Raw genomic sequence first — 27,597 nt, 5'->3', positions numbered from 1 at the left:
ATAATAAATTCTATGAAAATTCTATTGTTCTTTATTTTGATCATCTATTGTCTAAAAAAGGAATTGAATCTGGAAGATAAAGACTTTTACAATGGTCAGGAAAAATTTGAGAAAAAACTGAAAACATTTGCTTTGTTTAGCTTAACAAACAAAAGACTAGAAGACACCTATCTGCATAGGTGTGTCAAGAAAGAAGTACCAAGTAAAAAGAAACTCAAGTACAAATTTGTAACAACCACAAATCCATACTATGTCATCAGTAATTTGGGAATTTTAACTAGCAGAGGCTGGAGGCCTGAAAGTGGAGGAGTGGAGGAAATCAAAACCATAAAATGTGCAGACAGAAGTGTACCTTGCACACCTCTATTTCTAAAATATATGAAAACACTGACAAATGAAGAAAAATGCAGAATTTAAAGTTACAACAGAATTGGTATTAAGGTATAAAGAAAAATTCATAGATTGTAATGAGGCTCAGCACTGATTGGAAATCGGTTTAGAAACCTGAATTCAAAAAAAAAGACATGGTAACAATTGGTTTCTCAGGTTCTAAAGACACCAGACATCCATCTCAATACATAGAATGGCATTAACAATATGAAAAGCTTAGCAACTTCTCTTAACCAAAATAAATTAAAAATTCCAAGTTTTAGCTGATTGCTCAGATCAGGTTAAAATTTTATCTCTGTAGTTGAGTGGAGTAAGATGAAAAGTAATTAATGATAGCTATTCTCCTTTAATCCTGCTGAGAGGACTATTTCTATTACCTTTCTTTAGTCTACATATGTATATCTTATTCAATTCTCCCATTACATTACTGAAGTTTGGATAAAGTATTAAAATCCTTCTTTCGGGAAACAGGAAGATCATTAGGAAATTGAAATTTATTTTTATTAACTCCGTTTAAAGTTGTTATATTTTATGGACATATCAAATGAGATACTGTCCAAATACTCTCCTGGGATTATGTCAGCAGGCATTATATAAATCTAATCAGTTCATCTGTGGACAATCATGGCTATGGTTAAAGCAAACTCAAAATATTTAAAAAACAAATTAAGAAACAAGTAGAGGCAGACCTGAACTATGGATGCATAGTCAAAATTTGTAAATTTACTGTCTGGTTCCAAATCTGCCCAGCAGATAATGCAGCAGTATTAGAACATGCCTTCCCAAATAACCCACTGGTAGTGTGGCTGAATCCTAAATTTAAAACCCAAGCGTGTACCTCTGGCCAGTCCCTGATGACCAAGATCACTACATTACATATTATTGACAAATTAGAATAAATTTATAAAAAACAGTTTCAAATCAAGATTTATTTCCAACATTTTACCTTCAAAAACTATTTTAAAATGTCTGGCATCCCAGTTCCCAGAAATAATGTAGGAGAAGGCTGACATCTCCTTTCTCTCAGACTGCTGAGGAGCAATCTTATAATGTATATAACAGATGGTTGCTTTCACTTGTTCTTGGAAAAATACAGGAAATAAAGAATACAAATCTCAAAGCTTGCAATCATACGTTTATTTTCTAAGCAAAATTATATAAATTGTGTATTCTAGAAAATTATCTGTAAAATCAGATGAAATGGCAAATTTTAAAAGTGTGAATAGCAGGTGAATAGGTTCTATCTAAAATAATCATGCCTTCATTTTCTGACTAAAAAGAAAGCTAAGCTTTCCACATTTTTAAGCATCTCACCACTATGGAAACTTGTGCCATAGCCTGGGAAAACCATTCTACTTTTATTAACTGAGTAAGGACATGGCTGACCAAGGGTTTAACTTGCATCAGCTGGGGATGCTAGATTATAGCATCCCCATATATATAGCTAGATTATAGGAAAACACTTTTCCTTCCTCAAAAAGATGATGATGCAATTTGGACTCAATGTTGTATAGCACAAGAGAAATTTGCTTTCCTGATAACAAAGAAACACCAATTTAATCACAAGGGCTGGGACTCATTAGCAAAACAAGTTCTAACAGTCTTCCCAGAAAAGGAGCAGCAGACCAGGCAATGTTGCTCCGGGTGTCTCCCAAATATTATACAATACTGAAGTTGCAGCCTAGTTACATTACACACCTCATATGTTTGTTTCTATTGATCCTTTTTCATCTCCCCCTTGTGCCTGAAGTGGAAGAAAAACTCCTTTTGCCTAAGAAAATTTTGTCAGCTCACTAATCCTAGCTCCTTATCTGCCTCAGAATAGATCTGACTTTTCTAAATATTTTGCATTAAAAAGTTCTCTTTCAAAGAAGAGAAATGTTAAATTTTGACATATAATTACCATTATCCTCTCTGCTAGCAGAAAATGATGGCAAAATGCCAACTTGCTTGTCTGCTACAGATAAGACATTTCCAAGCTTCCATCCTTCCCTTCAGAGAAAACAGAAGGGGAAGACCAGCCAGGAGAAAGCCTACCCTGTCAGCTGATCCTCTAAGAAATAACATTAATATTCTCCTAGAAGAAATCATTTTCCTCAGAGCCTGAGGTAAATGATATGCCTTACCATATGTTATGATGGTCCTTTCAAGAATGACAAATTTGATGAATTTTTCCTGGATGGTCTTTCTCTCATCCAATCTCTTCTCATCACCTCCAGCTTCTGCTGCAGGCAAACTCTCAAGAGGCATAAATCAGCATAGCATCACCAAATTATATAACTTCTATCCCCTGGGGATTTAGCCCCTTCTATTTCAGACTTAGCAAAAGAAAAGTGCCTGTGCATTCTTCAATAATCTTTTTGATCTGTGTAGAGCTTTAGAGAATTACCCTGACACGCTGCTGAGCCGTGACAGCCATACACAATTGTGAGCAGAGAACCCAGACATTTTTTTAAAGGAAGAGCTCTATAAAGGTTATGTCCAACTACAATGTATTCAGAACTAGCTCTAAAAAAGAAAAAAAAAAACAAACTCTGCTTCAGTTCAAAAAAGGGGGAAAAAGACACAGAACAGGTTCAGTCTAGTTTCTTCACTGTTTAAAAAAATATTGGCATAATTTGAGTACAAACTCAGCTTTGCACTACTTATTAGTTCACCTATACTTCTAGGCAATGAAAATGTCTGAATATCTTTGCTAAACCCCAGATACCAGATTATTTGCACATCATTTTTACATCACAGTCTTTCGAAAGTTTTACTTTTATCAATAAAAAATAAATACAAATACAGATGTTTTAAAATTTCATGTGTCAATGCACAGATTTCAAATTTTCTCATTTGCTGTAATACTGATTCTAAATAAAATGACAATAAATCAAAGATCTATTTCAGACAATATTTCTCAGTCAAAGCTCATCCAAAAAGAAAATTGCTGGATTAGCCCCAAAATTTCCAGGCTGTTTTAACCATTTATTTCAGCCACATGAAACAAGTGAGTTTGTACACTTAAATATTGGAGCACAAACTTAATATTGTTCCTATGTAAAATACCCTTCAGAATCTTAAAAGACTGATGTGGGATGAGACTTGCAAGGATTGGGAGGCAAGGTCACTGCTTTGAAAGAAGGCAGTGGGAGAAAGGAGCTATTACTAGAGTATAATTAGGATTAGGTTAGTCTTGACAAAAAGTCATACAACAGGAAAATGCAAGACAGCAAAAAATGCTTTATGAATGCAATTTATCACATAAATATGTAGTTTATCAGAAGGATTAGCACCTAATTTTATCACGCTTATAGCTACCAAAAAAAAAAAAAAATTAACAAGTAGTTTATTCCAAAATCAATTCCAAAATGTGATCTCTGCTTTGCTTCCTCGCAAAGTTAACAAAGGATTTCACATGGAGATTAAACAAGCTAAGATTAACTTCACTGGATCTGTTTTGCCATCTTTTCTCTGCGAGGGGATACAGAAAAGCTGTTCAAGCAGCACACACACTTCACTAATAGCCAAACTTCTTATTTATGATGGTGAAGGCGAGGCATTCACAGCCTAAACAGGCACTGGGCTGGGGGCAGCCCTCCTCCAGCTTATGTAAGAATAAAGAAAGGAGAGAAGAAAGAATAGCCCCCCAAAACGAGAAGCAGGGCATACAGCTGATGTTGGGATATTCTGGAATAAATTATGAAATTAGAGACACAAACTATCTAAACAAGACAAATTCATAGATATTTATGGATAAAAATGGGAGGAAAAATATAATTTCTAGGGACAATTCAAAATGTTTTAAATTGCCCATATGGATTTTTTTTTCATATTTAAAACCAAATTTTATGCTCAACAGCACAAGGACAGAGATAAAAATGTTAAGACCTCAAGAAAAAAAAAGTGATAGAAAACTGGGACAAAATGGTCAATTGGAAAATACAGTCTCCCACAGGAGCTTAAAAAGTCAGACATTGCCTGCTTTTCTATTTAAGCTGCCGTTCAGCTACCTACTTAGGTAGAAGACACTTGCAAAAGTGTAAAGGTGTAAAGGACAATGAAAGATAAAAGAATACTAAAATGAAGAATATGTAAAACTTAGGTGCATTCCCATCATGGAGACTTTCCTGGTTATGAAGGGAAGTTGGTGCTTGCATAGCTGCTTGTCTTATGATGATAAATAACAGTCAAAACAAAGCAAAAAGCTCCACTCCTGTGTACAGCAGTCATTTGCCTTTCAGTGTATACATATAGACATGAGGAAAGCACATCACTTGTCATAATAAACTATCACATGAACCTGGACAGTATAAAAGATGTTTTTGTGCATTACACACAAAAATAGAACTACTGTTTGAGAGTCCAAAACCTAAATTATCAGATCTATCATGACTAAATATACCCAGGCTAATAAACCTTCCCCTTTGTCCTGAAAGAGAAATCCAGCAGCAGCCAATTTCACCTTTTATTTTTCCTCACTCTCCATCATGAAGCAAAACTGTGCTGGGACCAACTCCCCAGAGGATGAGGATGGCAGATACAAGGTTCCCGACTCAGACAATTCTTTCCTGCTGTCACCTGTACCCAATGAACATCAGTGGAACCACCACACACCCACCACCAGCACAGCCCTATTTCAGGCCTTCCTGCTCTTAAAGTCTTACAGTTTTCAAAGTTGAGGAGAAAAAGTCAGATGAGTACGGGAGCAAATACAAAGCTAGGTGAGAAAGAAAATCTCTCCTCAACATACTTTCTTAATATTCCTCTTAAATTACAACTGTGAGCCACTTCCACAGAAATCTAAGAGAAAACAGTAATTATAAAGCAAGGGCATTCTCCTCACAAAACAGCTGTCCAGTCTCCTCCTCAGAAGTTACATGGCTTCAGCCTGTGCTGTCTCCAGTGCTCTGAAAGACATCACATATGTTCTTGAACTCAAATCTGATCACTGGGTTCTCAGACCTGATTCAGGAACAAAATGAAGGCCTGGAGAAACACTAAAGTATTGATAAAAAGATTCAGAAAAAATGTTTCCAAATTTGATACAATAATGTTGGGCTGCTTCCTCTTTGTAGAAGAAAACTGACATTTAATATCATGAAATTCATGAAAGGATATGGTTGAAAACTGACTTTGAAATATGTCACCTATAGAACAGTCTCACACAGGAAACAGTGCTACCTTTGCTATGGTGCTCAGCTGGATAAAAGGCTGTCAATCTCCTACACAGATTCACATTCTCTTATCAATGCACTAAAATTCTACTTAGTGTCACACTTCATGGCTTTTTTAGCTGTACCATGCCATACACTGAAGTCACAAATACCAGATAACTTAAATACCTCATATGAATAAGAGACCACATCCTTCCAACTCAGCATGTTCAGTGATTCTGTGATCACTGCTAACACCAACCCAGTTATTTTGGTCCATGGGTTGGTTTAAGATGAAGAGTCTTTTAGGTAAAAAGAATACCATGAAAAAACTTGTGGGAAACTGATGCAAGTTTTAACTGCCAGCTGCTTCTGATTTTGTAATGAGGTAACATTAGAAAGACATCATTTGCAGTAGCACTGGAATTGCAATTGTCAAGCCTGATTTCAGTTATTTACATTCTAATGGATGACCTCCAAGTCCTGAAGTCCCTTCTACTTTTATTATGTAAACACAAAAGCTAATTAAATGCTACAGAACATATTAATTTGAAGAATTTTAAGATAAATTACTAAAAGTTAGGATTTTCAGAAGTGAAGCAGAAGATACTTTTAAAAAACATTAAGATTTCAGTTCATTTTAAATAACGGGAATTCTGACTTCATTAAGTACATATAAGGAATAATATTTTTGTTAGTTCCCCAAAATCTATTTTTCAGTTAGTTCTTGACTATCTTTTAATGCAATATATTACAAAAAATCTATCTCATATAATCCAAGAACATCTGTGTTATTTCAATAGTCTGGCTATTCTCAAATTCCTATATAGTGCTTACTTTTTATAGTACTATCATTATACATAATAATTCACTTCAAGTCACCAACCCAATTTTTGTCTTCAAGGATGAATTCTAAAGTTTAACAAGTTGTGTGCCAGCTTAAAGGAGAATAGTATCCAAAAGGAGAACCATGAAAAGAGTAATTCAAATGTGCCACCTGACACACACTAATAGTAAAAGCTTTGAATATTTCAACTATCTACAGTGTTTTGCTATGGCTAATGTAAATTGTAAAAGAAGCCTTCTTCCTACACTACAAAGAAAACAAACTTACTTTGAAAACAAGAATGCAGCAGTCAGCACCCACTTAGTAGCAAGGTGAAGAGAGACTTCTATCTATTATTTCACAAATTCCTCCCATCATTAAAGTTCTTATTCATACAACTTATATACAAAAACCAAGTTTACCACAAATAAATTTAAATATTACAGCTGTAACATGAATCATTATTTATAATTAGTCCAAGAAATTAATTAGCAACAAAAGATTTAAAAATTCACTCAGTGATAACATGAGAAGTGTTTAAAATAAATGCAAGAGAAATAATTCATACTAATTTAAAAGACACTACTGAGCATTATAAGCCAAGAAAAGCAGTTCAGACCATGTCATAAAAAGAAAATTCTCATAAATGTTTCATATTTTTTAAATTACTTTCTTACCTCACTTAGCCTCCAGCAGTCAATAGACCATAGGCTTATCTATAGCCTATTCTAACTTCAGAAACTACTCAATCACTTGCCAAAGAAAAGAAAACTAGGAAACCAAGGAAAACCAAATCAGAGCTTGAATTTAAGATAGCAATGTATCTGGGCCTGTTGCCTCTTTCTCACCTTGAAAACCAAAACATGTCTCCCACTATCAGGAAAAACAGAATTAACTAGAATGAGTTCTCTACCCAAACAGATGCTCCATATATTCACTTTATTACCTCTCCCAAGAATACAATGACTAAAACCACACAGTAAATAAAAGTCTGAATCTGTAATTCCTAGCACCTTCATAATCCATTCCAAGAAAAATGCATTTTGCTCTCCCTCACTCACACTCTCAAGCCAGTCTACCAAGCTGACATTCTTACATCTAAGCCTATTTTCCAGGTCATCAGTATGACCTTGTGCAAAGCCTTGCAGCCAGTGGGATTTATAGCTGGATGGCATTATGCCCACATGGAAACTTATACTATTATTTTTGTACTGGTGAGGTAAGCAAAGACTTTGGGTCTTCTAAAAAGAAGCTTTTGACAATTTCAATCTTTGCAAAAACATCTTTATGTGTGTCAATCACAGAGGAAGGTTTGAAGCACTGGGCACTCCACCCAAATGGTGCACAAGGCAATGCCAAAGGCCAACCACCAGCCTCTCCCATATTCAGGAAGCCAAAATTTCTCATGTGCTACCAAAGCACAACAGGTCATTCTGGTCACAAAAAAGACTTTGAAAACACTTGATTGCAAGAGAAAGGCTGATTTCCACTCAACTTGACCTCTTTTGCAGTTCCATAACTTTTCTTATATGTAATTCCATTTTGCATAACCCAAGACATAATGAAGTTAGGGCAGATATCACAAGTATTAAAACAGCAGGTTCTTGGTAAAACTGATTTTTCAAGAAGCTTAAGAAATTAGAATTCAACAGTTATCCTCCCGATTTTAATAGCCCAAGTGCAAGGTTTTCCTTAAGAAATACATATATTTTATTTTATACTAATTATCATCACCAACATTAGCAGGAATAGTAGTATTTAGCACTTCTCATTTGAACCAGTGCTACCAGCAAAGCAGTGAAAGGAGGTGAAAGGTGCAAAAAGCAGAAGTCAGAGCCGAGGATCTCCTTTCCTTTGTTCCAGCTGGAAACCCAGGCTCAGGGACACCTGGCATCAGCAGGGTTCTGATACCTGTTCAGGTTAATCCTTTCTTTTCTCCCCAAGCAGAGTTCTCGTAGGGGGCTCCTGCTGCTCCTTTCCCAGCAGGACCCCCGCATTCAGCACCGTGGCTGTACCCACTCTGTCAAGGTAGTCTGTACACCAAATATTAGAGTGCATTAATTATTCATACAGACCAGTCTGACACATTAGATTGAATGTCACAGTTATCCTAAAGGTAAAAAATGTTGAGTTTTACATAACATTCACTAAATGTAGTGAACTAATTAATGCTAATTAGGTAATAGAAAAAAAGAACTTAGTATGTGGTAGAGACTGGTCACTTTTAATACAGTGTGTATTGTATTGCATTAATACCTTGGCTGTAATTTTATGCTTAATGAGCAAAAGGAAAAGCTGATTATTCAGAAAACAGAAAAAAAAATCACATGTGTTATGTGCTGGAAAAATAGCCTCAGGTGACAAAGAAAATACGTACCAAAGGAATTGGCACTCTAACAAAGAAAGTATCATTTCAAAACTCATAAACAACATGCTGTCACTAGGAATTTTACATAATCAGATTCTAGGAATCAATACTTAATTGCTGATGTTAATAAAAAAACAAAAATCTGATTTTATTTGCACAAGTTATCTGTTCTCCCTGTACAGTGCAAACTTTTATCACAGTTTTTCTTAGATTCACATTTGCTCTATGGTAATTCAGAATAAGGCTTTCATATCAAATGCTCTCACTAGGAAAAAAAAAAATAGAAGTAAGAATTTATTGATTAAACTCCTACTCACACCAGGAAAATGTTGGTGGGAAATATAAATGCATATGCCTGGGACTGAAAAAAAAGCCCATGTAATGTTTTCCATGCAATTAAAAAATACTCCAGGCTTATATTAAAACATTTTTTTTTCTCATCCCGTATCTTATTTCCCTGCTTTCCACTTGATTTGAAAAGGCTTAATCAAACCTAGAAAGCATCTTGAAGTATGTTACTGGAAAGAAAATAAATCAATTTAGTGCTCTCAGTAAAACAAAGACCTATACCATTTTCAGAAAATAACTGGAATAATGACAGTAACAAAGAGGACAGATGTTGGTGATCTCAATCAACTCAGGATAAAAGCAAACTATTAAAGTTCTTTCTTAAGCTCAGCAGCATACATTCTGGATATCATTAGGCAGTCATTAAAAAGTGAATCCTAGTATAAAGACTAAGAAAGATTGAGAAAAAGCTCAGAATGAAATTTGGAGACAACTTAGATAAATTCAAAGCAAGTCAATCTTAAACAAAAAACGCACGACACAAAAACTTATGAACTGAAAAAAAAAAATCAGGAAGTTCAGCAGCCACCTGGCCTAGAGGACACTCTGTTTGGATTTTCTAATATTAAGTTTCGTATAGGGCTAAAATTCTGCTGTGAGACATAGGGCCAAAAAACTTGAGGTCTCAACAGAACCTAACAGCATCCAGAGCCTGAGCTCAGGTGTTGTTCTCACATCTGTTTACCCACCTTTCTCTATTCTCTGAAAAAATATGTCCAACACCAGAAAGACAGAGATAGCACTGCTTTGTTTTCTAAAAATACCATAACGCCATACGCCCTTATTTGTTCCCCTAGAGGTCTGCTTATCATCACTGCCTGAAGGAACTGAGGGGCCACCTCTCCACACCTCTAGGAAATGTCCCCATTGGGGACAGGTGAGAGCTGCTTCATAGCTGCAACACCCTCTAGGGACAACAGAAGCAGTGGGTTATTCCTCTAAAAAAGCAAAAGGAGTTGAAGTCATGTCTCATGTCCTGCATAATTGCATTAATCACTGAACCACTGACACACAGAAAGCCATGAGCACAGCCACCACTGGCCCACAGAGAAGGTCAGGGAGCTGTGGGAGCAGATCAACACCCAACACCCTGTCGAGGCACCTAACCAACAGCTGCACAAATCAGGAGACTGCACTGACAATAAGGCTATAACATTCATAAATGACCAGGAAACGTAGAAGCTTTAGTCCTGTCAAATGTCAGACACGTGGGTAACCTCAGGTGAGCTGGTGCAAAGGCACAGAGGCCATCAGCTGCCGGCCCTGCAGCAGCACAGCCGCACGCGTGTCCCGGGACACTCAGGCTGACTGGGTGCTCCCCTGGACAGATGTAGCTGGCAGAGGCACAGTGCCATGCTGCTGTGGCAAAACTGCCCTCACTTCTGCATTTATTTTATCCACACAAGGTCAGAAATATCTGAACCAGATTCTCAAATGTAGCTGCTGTGCAGAAAGATTTTCCACATCAAGATGGCAGGCATGCTTCATGCCAGGCCTGAAGAGAAGTGCTGGAACTGGCTCAAACTCACAGTGGCCCACAAGGTTCACAAACATTATTATCCCTAATGCTCACTGCTTAACACTAAGCTCATTAACAACACCTTCTGAGCACTCAGTTGCAAGGTCTTTCACCTCTACCTAGTTATGACCTCTGTGGGAAAACGTGGTCGCAAGTAAAGTTCCTTCAAGAACACACCATGCCACTGCCCAGTACTAACAAATACCTGCTTAGAGAGGATAACACACTAAGTATGCAGGCAGACCATATTAACACAAGTAGCACTCAAATTCACAAGAACCAGAACTGTTGTGTAAAGTTTCTTATCCTAAAAGTTAACTGTATCTAAAGAAACAGCTTTTTTTTTTTTTTTTTTTTTTTTTGGTTATGATTTGTCCTCCAGAATAACTCACAGCATAGGAGCTACAAAGCTTTTGTCAGGAGAAAGTTGCAACATTTCCTGTAACACATGAATGGCATCAATTGCAATTAACTGCTCTAACCAGAGTTCACATATCTCTGCTGGCTGAGTATTTCCCTTGGCACATGCACCCTTGCCAGTCCTTCTACTCCATGCTTCACACAGTTATCTGCAAGGGATTTATTATAAATGAGTCAATTATGCATATAGTTATTTTAAACAGGGGCATTGATTTAATGAAGCCCTGTAGATTCACAAACATCAGAACCTGAACCACTTCCATAGGATGTGTTTCCCCAGTGCATTTTCCATTACATATAAACTAAAGGCAGTGAGTGACTATTTGACTGCTCAGCAGTGCAAAATAACTGCAAAAGATTTTTGTTTTAATTTTCAAAATCACCTTAAAAATCAAGGAAATCCAGGAAATTCAAGATTCTCATCAATATCACATAGCATCCTTTCTGGAATAACTTAAGTAGGTGAAAGAACAATGCTCCTGCTCCTGCTTTTGACAATGATGTAATACCACCATTTTTAGGGTGTGAGGAACACAGGTACTAAGATAATAAGCACTATGCCTCAAAAATTTAAAGATGTGGCAAATAATCTTTCCAGTAAAGGACAGATCATTCCCATTCTGTTCATATTTTACCACTACCTGTGCTTTGACAGCTAACTGTTTCTAACTGCAATAAGAGTGTTTTACAAATCTGAATCATTTAGGCTGTACACCAGGATTTAATTTCTTCAAACTCTTATTTTGGGTTTGACTTGAAGAAACCTAACCAGGTAGAGAGAGGTCTATTTCCCAAGAGCTTAATGAAATACAGACAATAAAGTTGTCAACAAATTTGTTCTCTTACAAAAAAAAAAAGAAGATATTAAGAACATAAAGCTTAAATGGTTTAAGAAGATTTGATAACAAGGTATCACTTAAACTGACCAGAAGTGATTTATTTAGGATTGTTCAGGAAGGCATAATTCAAATGAACAGGACTAAGTTTTCCACTGTAAAATTCAAGTTAAACTTGAGGATCTTTTAAAAAACTAGATTATTAAAGCCCTTAGAACTCAAAAAACGGAATCAAATTAAATACCCTACTTTTCAGACACCCAGAAGTGCTAGACTGAAAAAACACAAGGTAAGAGGCTTTTTCTTACTACAATTGCTAGAAACAATAATGAAATTATTTGCATTCTCAAGAGGTAAATATCCTTGCTGATCTTAGCCATTTCCCAGATAATGGCTCACAGATAAATTAGCTTTTAACTGTAAAGGGTAAGAACATTTCTAGCCTAAAGGAATCAGGTACAGAGACGTTATCAAATAATAATCAAGTTCTTTGTTCGTTCCTTAGTAGCAAGAGAACATGAGGAGAGAAAAGTCTTCCTCATAGGTGATGTGACTTAGAAAAATAAACTTACCTTGTCAGTAAGACAATAAAATGAAAATCATAAAACATTGCTGCACAGATTTATATGAGGCTTTACAACTTCACAACAAAATTAAATTTGGAAGTATTTTTGAATGGACATAACATTTTAAAACAAAGGGATAAGGATACATATTAAGGTGATTATCAGATATCAGTAAAACTCAATGAGCAGCAAAATTACTTCAGCAACACCACAAAAATATCCATCTTTATATTTAGTTATCTAAGTTTTATAATGAGTTGCTGGGAAATATGCCCAAAACTCTATTACTAGTGTACCAGAATATTACTGCTGTGATTCTTCTACCAAAAAAATTATTACAAATGTGATATTTATAACACAGAAACTAAATATAAGTAAGCCTCCAAGCAAAAATACATTATTCAGATGATAAATGTCTTTCACTACATTTTTTTTCATTTATTCTAATAACAGTTGCCCTATTTTCAGAAACTTTATATGATTCAACCTTAACTAATCTCTTCCAGAGGGAGAAAAATACTATTGAATCCATTTTCTGATCATAAGTAGTTGGAGAAAATTCGTCTCCTTAAGTGAACATACTCCTTCAGTATGCAAAGACTTTTTTCCTTTGAAGTCTTGGTATTTCTGTCACCAAAATGACCACATTTTCCCAAATAATAAGCAAACCAACATTTCATTCCTATTTTGAAACAAGAGCCAATAAACTGGTGTCAAATTATGAACAGCTAAAAAAATATATCAGTTTAAAAAAAGCTCAAGAACAGATCAAGCATGTAAAAAGTGTATACTGGTAACTTGGAAATGCTGCACCTTTAGTTCAAAATTTGCTCAGAGTCAAAGAATTTCTGCAGTCTAGAAATAGGTTACTGCAATATAATGCAATTGATAATGCATGGTTGCAATCCCCCTTTTTTTGCCAGCAATCTCTCATTGTCCCCATTTAGGCCAGTCTGAGCATCCCCAGCCCATGGTCAAGTTCTTAAAAATATTTGCAATCAAGTGCAACTGAAGGCTGTGATCCCTACCAAATCAAGGACATGAGCAAGATGGAAGTCTATGAAAATCGTGAAGACTTCACTATGCTCTCCTAATTCAGATCATAAAGTATTTGAGGAAAGAATGTAAAAATAATTGTGGCTAGAAAGAAATGTGGTGCTAGAATGAACCCCTACAGGGGACTGGCTAAATCATACACTATTATGAAATTTTGTAGAGTTGCCTTGTTTAACTACTCTAAAAAGTATAGTTCTAACATGACATTCCTTCATGTTATAAAAACCTGCAAAAAATAAAATACAAAAAACTATTAAAAAACCCCACTACACAAAACAACCTTACAGATTGATACATATACAAAGCACTCAATTATGCTGTAAGACTTCAGTGAGAGATTCCACCAGTTATTACAGGAACTGGATGAAGTTTCATATATTAAAAAGGACCTATTTAAGCAAATTAAGAAGAAAATTACTTTTTTTAATAAATAATGCAAAAACATGAAACTTCAGCAAATGCAACATGAAGCCTCATGAAAGTTCTGCAACGCACCAGCAATCCCTATTTTCTGCACGATCCTATCAAAGGTTCACTAAGAGGTCCAGCTGCAATTCACTGGGGTGGATCAGTTATTCACCTTGGAATTGGGATCAAGTGCTTTCACAGGTGCTGGAGAGAAACTGTAGCTATATCACCAATGCTTTATGGGAATACTGAGAGGAAAAAAAAAGAGTCCCTCTACTTTTTTCCTGCTTATTTTAGAAAACAAGATTTTGTAAGATTTTGGAAGCCAGTACAAATCATAGCAACAATTCAGATATTACATTTCAGCAATATACCTGAAAACTCCCTACACTTACTAAAGAATCTGAATTATGAAATACAGATACTAATTACCTAGAACATTAACTATATCATCTTAGTCTATGCTATGGTGATCCAGAAGAGGTTCTCAGCCATAAATGGACTGTTGAGAGGGCACTCCTATTTTAGTCTATGCTCATCTGTAATAGAAAGAAGTAAATGAGAGAACAGGGTTGGGGTCTTTTTGTCTCCTCCAAAAGAAAACCAGTAGCAGAAAGTATCCCATTAGAGGGATCACAAAGAAAATACAGAGAACAGATTTAGCATTGCTGAAGGGGATGAAAGCTAAAAGGCACAAGAGAAAGGCTAAAAGAGAAATAAACAACTTTAAGTATTTGACTAACCAAATGCACAGCAGACTGCCACCAGCATCTCGCCTGTGTAGTTCTCTCACTCTCTCTCTCCCTCCAGGTTCTGCCTCTTTGTACCATGCCCTAAGCAAAGTAGACCAATTTCAAATAAAATTCATACAAACATTATTTAAATTAGCTTTTAGGTTATTTTAGTTAAATAGTCTATTTTGAATCTTTGCTTACAGCTAGATTTGTAGATATTTTCAAAATAAAAAACAGAGATCTATTCTCAATTTTTAGTTTACAATGCAGGTATACTGAAGAGGAAAACAAGATGTATTTGATCTGTGGCTCTGTATGCACTAACATATTGATCAGTGTCAATTTTGTATTATTTTGTCAGAAAATTACAGAATTTAAATGATAGTTTGGTTTATGTTTGTTTTGTTTGTTTTGTTTTGTTTCTGTGGGGCTTTTAATCAGGTAAGTTTCCCAAGAGTCTAATTCAGTGAAAATACTACACCAAACCTAGTTAAACATCTTTTTTTGAAATCCCAGTAAGATTTTTGATGTCTGAATTTCTTTGAAATTTTGTGTACATATCCTTTAAATTTCAAAAGTTAGAACCCATCTTTTCTAGTATATTCATGTACTATATGGAAGAAAGGCTTTATTGCATTTTCTACTCCCAGCTGGGTTCTCAACTTTGAATTAATCCTGAGTTGACCCACCCATCTGCTCTATCACACATCTGCAAGTAACACAGAGTTGGTTTAGCAGGCTGAAAAAGCAGATAGCTGAAGCACCACAAAACCCAGTGATTAGGATCCTGAGTCTCTAAGTTAATTTCAGGTTGCTGCCACTGTAGCTCTCAGCTGACAGGATTCAAAAACCGGTTTTTTACAGAGCCATACACGATCACGCCTTGCAATCTGCTCCTGATGGCGGGGCACAACGGATAAAGAGGGAACCAAAGAAATGGTGGGAAAAAAAGAAAACAAAAGGAAAAGGATGAAGATGTTTTCGTATGAAAACAAGATGTTAATGTGTGTTTGTGTGGACTGTAAAAGTACTACCACTCAAGAAATACTTGAGAGAGAAAGAAATCCTATTTTTAGCTTCTAATATTAATCTTGGGCAACTTCATTGGTTTCAATCAAGTTACAGTGCATTGCACCTTCCTAAATAAAATTTGTCAAGTCTTACAATCTCATTAAGCAAAAAATATGTATGGAAACCTTCTGTATCATTTCTTTATTATAGGTCAGACCCAAACCTACCTTCTGATCATTTCTTTATTATAAGTCAGATCCAAACCTAGAGACTGAGATTAAAATATTGGTAAAATATTTGAGATTTTTGCAAGCCCACACTTCTAAACCTGAAAATTAATCTTTAAAATAGAATTCAATTTTATTGCTCAGCAAAATATAAAACTGAAAATATAATTCCTTAATCCTGACATAGAAAGCATTCTATTAGATTTCCTTATGAATGTTTCAACACAGCATCTAGTTCTACCCTGTCCTGCAAGAAAAGCATTTAATGAACATCACTTTACTGCAGATGTGAGCATTGCGTTTTTATTCCAGTTTTTCATAGTTTTTATTTCTATATTTGCCATGGTGTAAATTAGAAAGCTGGTTTTATGGCTATTTTGGCCCATGTGAAAGTACAGGATTTTTGCATGGCGTGTTACTGTCAAAATGATACATAAAAACAATTGCTGATTTTCCACCATATTGTTTATGGATCTGAAAATTAGACCTTTCTAAGAGCATACATGACTACACTGCTGGATATTACAGACCAGGATGCTCTTATGTGAAACTTCAGAGAAACAAGAGACCTAAAACTTAGCTGTTTCGGTATCCAAATATTGAAGCACCAAAATTAATGGGGATCTTTGAAACTAACAGATTTCCTAACTCCTAGAAACTCCCCACGTTGGTTTCACAGCACAAGAGCCATGTGCTGTCGCCATGCTCGCAATGTACTCTCCTCTCCTCAAAGACATGAGGGAGGGAGCCTGACACCATCTAGGGCCCAGCAGCTGGATAACACACAGCTGGGCCCAGCAGCTGGATAACACACAGCTGGTCCCAGCAGCTGGATAACATACAGCTGGTCCCAGCAGCTTCCAGGGACACTCTGACATTAACACAATTCAAGTGAAAGCTCTTGGCATCCATCATCAGCCCCTTCAACGACTCTTCCTGGCTCAGTGGCAGCCTTGTGCCCTCCTCTGAAACCCATAACTGAATCTGTAAAAGAATATGCAACTATATGCCCACTGTAAAAAGCAAGTATTTTATTAATTATACAAAACAAGTCTTGTCACAGCTGAAGCCTATAAATTGCTGGGCAGCACACTCCCAGTGATCATTGAACCTTCTTGCAAGCAATGTGGATTTTTCAAAAATCAGATCTGTGATAACAACCAGAGCTATGGCTTTAACAAAATCCCCAAAATTGAGCAAAGGGAGGTGGTTTGGGGCCAAGAAGACATCCACATATACACGTCTCATTTGTTTGTGTGAAAATGAGAATGCACAAGTAGAGCAGACTGGTGTTCTCCTCCTTTTGCTACTGAACTGAGCAAGAACACAGTCTGACTGGCCTCCCCCAGGTCACTGCTGCCCATTACTAAAACATTTAAGGTTCTGCTGGTTCTGCATTTTCCTATGTTTAGGACTTCTCAACCAGGAACAGCTTTCTCCTGAAATATCCAATCCAACAAAAAAGTGTAACTGATCAGAAAGAAAATTAATTCTTTAATTCTTTGGCACAAGAAAGGCTCATTTTGGATAACCTGCAATTTTAAATTATCTCACCTACAGGAGAATGAGTCATTGGAAAGATCAAAGAGAATTATTTCCTTTTACACGGAACCATCTGAGAGATAACCCATCCCAGCCAAGCTAACAAAGACAAACCCTATTTCATGGACCTCAGTAAGGAAAACAAAAGCAGAACCACAGAAATCTTTGAAATCTAGTATCTTGCCTCAGGTTAGCCCACTATTTGGTTCTTATTGCACATGCTAAAAAAGAAAACTAGTTAATGGTCTTTCCTGTGGTATTCAGTCCCTCATTCTGGTGATCAGCAGTTTAAAGTTTTCCTAAGCTGGTGATTGTATCTGTTGAATTAGGATCATTGTACTCAATTACCTAATTCCTTTTTAACCTATTTATGTGCATGGCCTCCAGAATACGCTTCATCACTGTAATTTCTGCACTTGAACTCTATACTTTCTCAAAAATGTTTCTCTCATTTTTAACTTAGTAATTGATAAATGTTAATGAAATTTACTATTCTGCTATAATGAAATCATTTGGATTTATTCTGTATTCACTTTCAATTCTTTATTTTTCACAGTATCACATCCTCTGTCTCCTGAATTGCTTCATTTCCAGAACAACTGCTAATCTACAGAGCTTCTATTTGAACAGAATTTATTTCCCCACTAGCCATGAAATCCTGATTCATGTAATACTAAAATGTGATCCAGACTTTACAGTCCTGAAATTGAAAGCCCAGTCCCAGGTTGCCAGCCCTCAGGGCTACCATCAATGACATTATATGAGATCATGCCAGATGGTCACTGTCACTACCCCATGAAAGTTGCAGACAGGTCAGATAACATCTAGTATTCTCCTTTATTTTTGTCTTAAATAAATTTTAAAATAATGTGCAGAAAGCTCTCTGAAACATCTTTTTATATTGAGTCCCCATCAGCAGCCACTTAACTCTCAGACACACACTTGTGCAGCAAAAGGAACAGAAGAGCAGGAAGAAAATCCTGAGTAGAGCACAGCACTGGAAAGAGGCATATCCTGAACAATGAGTATGCTGAACAGAAGAGAGAAAACCACTTCAGGGGAAAAGCAAGTTTGCTCCAGACAAAGGATATTGACAGCTAGCAGTAGCACCTAAAAATCAAAATATTGTCTCAAAAAATGAGATGCAGAAAGAAGCACACATAGGATGATTTTTTTTCTGGATTATCAAGACTGGTGCTTTCACATTTTCAGTCTCTACCATGAGAGCCAAAATCTTACTTTTTTTTTTTTAACTTTCAGATAAATAACTAAAATATTGGTGTTTTCTTGGTGTCAAAGTTATAAGATTGCAGGATTATAGCAGAAAACAAGAAAGTTAACAATAATGATTCAATATTAAATTTTCCTTTTTTTTTATAATTTCTTGCTCTAAGCATTATATTCACACTTGGACAATTTATGGTACATCAGTAATTTAACACTGCCAAATAGGAGAAACTTCCTTATCACTGTATCCCTAGCCCCACCAATAAAGATATCTAAAATGAAAATATTGAAACTTGAAAATTGAGATTTTGTAAAAGAATCATGCTGCTGACTGTGGATTGCAACATTTTCGATTCCACATAACTAAAGGAAAAAGACATAGGTTTTCTTCTTTTTTGCTTTTTTTTTCTTAATTCTACAATCATTTCTAATACTTGTTGGAAGCTGCTTTAAGGCTTAAAATATTTTAATAAATCTCAATGTGATTTCAGCGCCTTGAAAAAGTTTGGTCAACAGGAAATGTCAAGAGGTTGCAACTCGGAGCCAAGCCTGGGTCTGGGTAATTCCAGGATTCTGTGTGAGGCACTGCAGCAGGCAGCCCAGAGCAGCTGTGGATGCCTCCGTTCATGGCAGTGCTCAAGGGCAGGCTGGATGGGGCTTTGAGCAGCCTGGTCTAGTGAAAGGTGTCCCTGCCCATGGCACAAAGGGGGCTGGAATGAGATGATTTTTAAGGTCCCTTCCAGTCCAAGCCATTCTATGGTTCTATTAAATGGAGTAGAACAAGTAGTAAACACAGTACTAGTAACAAACTCAAAGGAAAATTTACTTAGCCTTGTATTTTTTGAAAGCTGAAACCATTCCATTGAATTGCATATACCAGGAAGAAATTTTAAAAAGGATTCCCATTAGAATTAAATGTATTTACATATTTGCATTTACAGACACAGAAAGTACATCCTTTCATGCAAAGCCTGCTGAAGAAATATTAGATGTTAGCAGGGAAATAATCAGTTCATTATGGACTGTAAAAAAAAAGGCAAACTAAAATAGTAAGTCATAACAACTACAAACTGATATTATTTTCCCATATAAAATGTATCAGTAACAGAACTAGACCCAGTTTTAAGAATTAAGTTCTAGAAATGAGTTAAAAATGTATTTAAATAAATGAAATTAATTCCAGTTCTAGGAATGAATTTAAAACTGTACTACAACTGTGAAGAATTAAAGATGTATTATAGGTTGCACACACCATCTCTCTTTTTTTTTTTGCTCAAGTCAATTTTGTCAGACTTATTTTAATTATTTTTATTACTTTTAAATAAATATACATAATGGAAGCACTATATAAACAATTTTTTCTGCAATCACTGTGAAATGAAAAATTAAAACTCAAAGGTGAAAGTATAGCAGATAATAGAATAAAAGTCTGTGGGTTACAGTATTTGTACAAGACTAATCATAATCATCCAGATTTTTTTTTTATTTCATATCCATAAAAATGCATTTGCCCTATTCCATAAAATTTTCTATTTGTTGTGAATAAGAATTGGAAGTTTTCTTATTCCAAAAAACAGAAAAAATATAAACTGAGAGGTATTTTTAATTCTGTCCATTCACAATTTATAACTATTATTATTTGAACTCTTAGAACAAGCACTTTATGTGATTATAGTCAAAATGATTATGCTACAGTAGCTCAGTAATTTCCACGAGCAGTCTGGAGAGTAACAAACTTAGAGAAAATAAGTAGATTTTTATATTGTCAGAGATGTATTTGTTTCCAATCATGCTACTAAGCAAGCCTGTTGTTCATGTGTGCTGTCCCAGCCCCTGAACAGGCCAGCCACAGACCAGGGCCAGTGAGTGACAGACCCTGCACCCACTCAAAGGAAACCAGAGTCTTCAACCCAAAATGATCACACCATTTTTTTTCCTAAACAAATAAACACAAAATATAACCACCTGAAGTTTTTACAGTGTTTTATCCGTGCTTTAATATTCTTTCCTCTTACCATGTTTATTCCTGTAGACTGGCAAGCACAAAGCAGATTAGCCAAATTTTCTCAAGGGTAAACCTACATGGCATTTATGCAAGGTCAGCACACAGACCTAAGGAACTTGAAGAGAAGGCTCTGATTCTGTCCACCTTGCAGCAGTTTTTCTGTACAGCCATCCTTTATATGCAATCCAAGAGAGAAGAGACACACACAAACAAATAAATATTAAAATAGTTAATAACTTTTGGTGAGTGTCAGTTAGTAATTTTAGTAGTCTAAGAGTAACCAAGAATTGGTTTTGCAGAGATACATATTTCTAATATTGCCACTGATACACTACTCAGAATTTTTATATGATTAGCTGATCTTAATACCAGACCACTTTTGAAATCATAATTTCTACCATTTTATATTTAAAAACAATTCTTTCAGAGCAAGAATGCTACCTTCCCATCAGAGTTTCTCAGATCCTGCATTGGATGCATCATCAAAACCTACATCCTTTGTGTTGAACTACCCAAGACATATTAGTCATATGAATGTGGAACAGACTGGATTGTATAAGTCTGAATCACTCACAGAAGAATAAACAAAACAATTTAGTGAGGTTTTACATATCTCCACATTCACATGTTTTGGTAATAACTTTCATTAGATATCTTAAACATTTCCATCTTTTTCTTTAAAAAAATTATTTTACAAAGTTCTATTTGTACTCTCTAGCTTAATATTTTTCATAGACATACATATATTAACAAGTTTAACATTTATGGAGAAATTTGGGGGAGGGAGGCAGGGTAAGGTAGCTTTAGGATTTGGTGGGTTTTGGCTATAATGTACTGGGGCAAGCTCTAATACTGTTACCATGTACAGTCCTGCAATATCTGCTAATGGGAACACAGCTCCTGTAGCAGAAGTTAGTCCAAGGCAAATCCTTCATCATGGGTACAGTTCTCAAAAATATCTAGTCCTCCACAAGCTGGCCTGTCAGCAGCATTCTTTGGTAAAGCATGCACAATCTTCAGCAGCTTGGTATTTTTCAAGGAAAAATACTTCTGTTATTTTTGCACAAATTTGGCGAGCACTGGACAGAGAACTGGGGGAAAAAATTCACAAATATTCATGGAGAGTTACTTTTTTCTTTTCAAATGGTCTTCACTCCTGAGGCAATTGCAGTTGTGTTGCTCTGGGCAATACTGCCTAACATTTAGATACCTCTCATCTCCTGGGGTTGTAGGTTGGCAAATAGAAAAAAATGTTCACATATTTGCTGGCCAAAGCAAATCAATTCAGATATAGCAGACACAAAGCCCTGAACTTTTAGGTAAGACAAACTGAAGTGAACACAATCAAATGACAACCAACTATAGATCACTAAAAACATTTCATCCTCTCTAAAGCTGAATGTGGCATTTTCTTTAAAAGATCCTTTAAAAGTTTTTTTCTGCCTGTGTTGTTTTAGACAAAATCATGTGAGTTATGAGTTTTCAGTGTATACTCCACAGCAGGTTTTTCTCAATCCATTCCCCTACAAGATGAGGACTGAGAGTGAGGGGTTATTCCAAAAGCAAGAGGCACATTTGATGTTGATGGGGAAATCCAGGCAGATCACTACACAAAAAACTCCTTTTCTGTAATTGGTGAGGATAAGCATGAAGGCTTCTGCACTGCTCAATGCTATTTTTGAGAACATATTCACCTAATCTGAAATCACTCAGATGCTTCTCCCAAAACAAGGAATTCACTTATTATTAGAATTTTCATGAGAAGATTCTTAGATGATTATGAAACACAGCTTTATGAGTGCTTTTACAGATCATTGCTACATTTAATTTCAAAAGCAATTATAAGACTGCAATAAAAAAAAGTGGACATAGTTAAGTATTTCACTTTAGCATAGTCGTAAAGAAGAAACACATAATAAAGTGGAAGCTTTCTAAAAGACAATTATAGTTAGTCAATTCTTATGTTTGAGCATTTCTATCTTCTCTTCAAATAAAGAGAAAGGATAAAACCAATTGAAGGAGATGGATAATATGGGCCATGAAATTTACTGAAAAAAGTAAAGTATGTTAGAATCTCAGCCCAAAGCAGACTTGCAGATACTGCATGAAGATTTGCCGTGGTGATGGTACCTTGGAAACCTACAAGCCTCAAATAAAGTAGGAATAGTCTCAAAAGAACTGGAAACTAAGTTGTTCTGAGGAACAGCATTAAGAGGGCTGGCAGCAACTGCTGCACAGAGTCGGGGATGAGGGGACAGAAGCGAACTAATTTTATTCTATAAATTCTTTTAAAATACCAGTACATATAATATTCCTTCTGATGACATGATAATGTACTGTTCTGGGACACTCTGGTTCTATTTTGGTAGCTACTGAAATAGGTCACAAAAATGATTAAAAGAAATGCTTAATGCATTTTTAGGAAAATGGATACAGGTTATCACATTTTCATGAATTCAAAGGTAGACAAATGCTATCCCACAAGCAACAGGGAATTCTAATTTTTGTTACATTCTTCACACTATAGAGTATAGCAGGAAAATAATTTTATTCCCCTGTGTATGCTGTTCTTTGACTTTATAAAGAAAAACTATCAAGACAAGTAGTCAGTACCACTGGAAAAAAACCACCTAAAGCACTTAAAATTGACACACAATCTCCCTCACTGTGCCTTTATTTCCTAATCATATTTACAACACTATGAACATCCTTGATACCACACAACCACCATAAAGTTTTCAGTGGTATTCAGAATTCAAAAGTTTTCAGATTTTACATGAAATCACATTTTTGCTTTTGCATGCTTATCTCTAAAGTAAAACCCCGTGTATATTCATATGTTGAAAGGGAAATTTACATGTACCTACCATCTTCTCTCCAGAAAAGACATGGCATTTTGCTCTCAACTTTAATGGCATTGTATGCCAGAATAATTACAATTTAAGTACCTATTTTTCATTCTTGACAGGATTTAACAGCAGAGCTGGGTCTTTTTTCCATCCTTACATTGTTTCAGTGACTATGAATGGCTCTAGAAAAAATTTAGCACAATTGCTAGTGACGGGTATCTGGAACTATTCTTCAAAACAGTGGCTTCGGATCAAGGGTATTTTGAATTTAAAGCATTTTAACTACTATAAATAAAAGTTTCCAGAAAAAGGTGCAGCATTTTTTTAATCTCTCCCCAAAATCTTCACAAACATGCAGTCTTTTCTGTCATTTTTGAGTGTCACATCTAATTGCTATAACAGTAACTGGTCTCAGGGAAATTTGCAGCCCCACTAATGCAGACAGAATCCTACACTCTTTAAAAAGTCAAGAGGATTCCACAAAGGCTGAAAAGTCTACAATTCAGATTGTCATTTTGAAGACACAAATTAATAAATAATGTTTCATTTTATGATTTTAAAACCTGCTTGGAACAAAATGGAACCACAGTGAGCATTTATCATTGCAAGATACTCTTTGAATATGTTTACAGTAAATGTAAATGTTTATAGTAAATTCACTATTTCGGTGCACTTAACTGAGGGTATCAACATATATAATCCAGAAAAACTACTTCTTTCTCCTTAGGTTGCACTTAATCTCTCATCCATCTATAACATACTTGTGCCAAAAAGACAAAAGTGAGATCCTTTCACAGAATGATAGGACTGGAAGAGATCTTGTGAGGTCTTCTAGTTCATTTCTGAGGTCTAAAGCAGCAATAACTCTCTTACCTATTCCTACAGATGGGTAATAGATTCCACGAACATACCAGACTACATTATTAGTAAATTAATACTAATTTATCCCATTAGTACACTACTCTTACCATTAGACACCTTTCCTTAACATGCTTTTTAAATTGTCCCATAACCTTTCCCTTGGTCAGGGATCCCTTCCCTTGGTTGATCCTTTTCACATCAGTATTACATACCAAACATGTCTCCAGGCTAAGGAATCCCAGTTTCTTAAAATGCTCTTTCATATTTTTAGGCCCATGATAATTTTTGTTCTTTTTGAATTGTTCTACAATTGCTACTCTTCTCTCAAAATACACATATAGTACTGCACTAATCAATTAATACCTTGCAAATGCCAAATATTGGTTCATGTAACTTGCAGACTTAATTTCTTCTAAATATGTTACTGCGCCAGTTTTCTTGCCGCAAGTTCCTGTTCTGTTTGATTAAAATTGAGATCTTGCAAATTTTGACCTTATCTTTCACATCTCCACTAAATTTCCATATGTATTTATTTATAAACTTTGTGATATCTCATAAATACCTAATTAAACAAAGTGGAAAGGCTCAAAGTAGGAAAACAGGGAAATCGGCAAAGACAGAGAAGACTCAGGATCCAAGGTACTATTTTGTGCCTGCTGTACAAGGAGACAAAAGCCCTGGTTTTCCTGCTTCTGTCCCTACACTTCTTTGCCCATGAAATTTAGTCAGCTCCCTTTTGCCTTTCATACCAGTCAGCCAAAATGCCCTCGATTCTCCAAGTTTGCACAAAACTCCACACCTCATTTACCCTCATTTTACCCTGTAACTTTTTTCCCTGAGACATTTCTCCTATTTTTAGCAATAGCCTTTATCATCTATTCCAACTTTCACCTTGCCTATCCTAATAAACAACCTTGTAGAACAAGGGTGGATTTAATTATCTTTAAATATGCTATGCTTTTTTTATTTCATGAGAACAACTTTTAAACTGCACCAACATTGAAATTTGTGTGAACACATGCAGCACTCCATCAATTTGTATGACATCAAAATGGCATTATTATTGCAAAAAGAGCCAGGTAGATACAATTCTTCAATATTTGGGCTTTTTGCAAGGCAGACCTGAACCTATGAAAGGAACATGCAATGCCTATGGCTTTCGCTTCTCATATCAGACACACAACTAATTGTCTAAGACACTTCACAGTGGATTAAGTATTCCCTCACCTACTTAAATCCTCTCAACCGTTGAAACTGTAAACATTATTTATTTAAGAAGCATTAAAAGATGTCAGTGGAAGTATTTTGTTTTAGAATGCATTCTATATTTTTTTCCAAAGGAAAAAGTAGAGAAGATACAATGATCAACAGAAGAAAATGAAAGCATATATTTAAAAGGTAGAATTTGTGGGAAGAAATCAAACAAGCTATAGATGCATTAAGGTGCAATGATTTCAACACAGTAGTCTTTTTCTGGTTTTTGGGCGGTTTTGTTTGTTTGTGGTTTATTGGTTTGGTATTTTTTTTGTGCAAATACGTCTCAGGTTGCCAATTACTCTTAAACAGAAACACCAGAGAACACGACATGATCCAGATGTATTTTTTTTAACTGCGACACTGGCAAATATAAGGGGGAAGTTGGGGAGGGGCTTAAATAAAGATGTGATTGTGATTGTTACTTCATTTCTTTCCAGCATTTTATGGGAAAAGTTTTCTTTTTTCTTTTCATTTAGAATTCAGAACCAGGCAGTAAGAAAAGACCAAGAGCAGAAATTCAGTCCTAAATTTATACTTGCAATTAAGTTTTAGGGTTTTATTTTCAATGTTGCCATTATCTCAGCACTCTTGTCTTGAAAATGTAATATTGCCTCTGTATTTTTCAGAAGAATCACAGCATTACTGCAGTCTCTATAAACTTGCCTTAAGTGTTGCCATAATGCTGTACTCTGGAGAAGTGAACTGGGGATGAGTACTGCTACACAAACCTCAGGGTCAGGCTCTGACACCCCTTCTCACAATGAGCAATACATTTCATCTGCAAGTCTCATCCAAGGTCCCACTCAGCATTAACGAAAGCAAAAGAATTTGGCCTGTTAGTGTGAGCAGCTTCCCACACTCACCTGCTACATTAAAAATAGTTACTTCCCAAGATCTTGCTATACCATTCTCCCACATACAGAGTCCTAAGCAGCAATAGCTGTGTGCCATTTGCAGCAGCACAAGAGTGCTCTTGATACAAACACTGTCTTACCTAGAGCAGATACATCATACACTGTAGTGCATGCATATGCAGCATCCACATATAGCTCAGCAACGTTGTGCTTTAAGGCCTGCTATCTACCAGATCGGAGCAATTAATTTTAAAATAAATAAACAAATAAATACAATAAAATAGCTCTTTAATTTTAAGACTGAATGTGGAGGGTGAGAGAACATGAACTTAGAAAGGAAAAAGTCAATTTCCCTTTCCATACATGGGTTTTACTGTTGCCTTCAGAAAACACAGGAAAACAACATCCAAACATAAAAATAGTTAGCAAAAATATCTGTGCTTCGTCTATACATCCTCTTTATAGGCAAAATATCAAACCTCTACCAAATAACAACCCTATTTTAAACACCAATTTTGATTTGCATGTGAGAGATCCAGAATCTACAGGAACAAATATGAACAACTTGTGCTATGAATAAACTGCCAATAAAGCAACAATTTTCAAAATAATTTCCATACATGTACTCAACAAACTTGCAATATTTAGTTCTTTGTTAGGAAATCAACAGAAGATCTTTGTGGAGGTCTGCAGATTGTTTCCCCTGTTCTGTAAACAAATGATGACTACTCAGAAATCTTTCCATTACTCACAACTATTTAAAGCATTCTGAATAATCGCTGAAAAAAACATACTTGATGACTGATAAATAAATAACTAGATTATTCTGAAAGCATACATTTTGTTACCATATTAGTATATGTACTGAACAATACAAATTAAGACTATATTTGCATTTCCAAGAGCAGCTTCAACAATTTGTTTCCAAGTGAACAATTTTCTTTTTTTAATTTATTTATACAATATTACACTTATTGTAAATTAGCAATAGATTTCTAATAATTTCCAGCAAAATTTGTCCATACTGCACAAAAATAAAAGAAAAAAACATTAGCACAACTGTTAACAAGGCTATTGTCTCTGTATAAGACCTGTTTTAAAAAAAAGTGATAGGAAACAGCCAACAACATTATTTAATTCCTCAGAACCACAGGC

The 27,597-nt window shown here is 35.6% G+C and overlaps 1 protein-coding gene across 5 annotated transcripts in view; it reads right to left on the bottom strand.

The window, feature by feature from the left end:
- SLC4A10 (solute carrier family 4 member 10) overlaps positions 1-27,597 on the bottom strand; it is a 185,536-nt gene that overhangs the window by 119,767 nt on the left and 38,172 nt on the right. Inside the window, exon 2 of one of the 5 annotated variants that reach the window (XM_077784994.1) lies at positions 20,632-20,793. The exons of 3 other annotated variants lie outside the window; for them this stretch is intronic. Coding sequence is in view for 1 of the 2 variants with exons in the window: in XM_021528557.2 (XP_021384232.1) it covers positions 2,517-2,519 (3 nt within the window). In the remaining variant the exon portion in view is untranslated. Of the gene's footprint in view, positions 1-2,516; positions 2,540-20,631; positions 20,794-27,597 lie in introns of those variants that run through there. One more of the 5 variants, XM_021528557.2, reaches the window with a different exon arrangement.

Source organism: Lonchura striata, chromosome 8, assembly GCF_046129695.1.
Source record: "Lonchura striata isolate bLonStr1 chromosome 8, bLonStr1.mat, whole genome shotgun sequence".
Taxonomy (NCBI): Eukaryota; Metazoa; Chordata; class Aves; order Passeriformes; family Estrildidae; genus Lonchura; species Lonchura striata.
The sequence above is the reverse complement of the archived record's forward strand: the minus strand, read 5'-3'. Positions and strand labels throughout refer to the sequence as shown.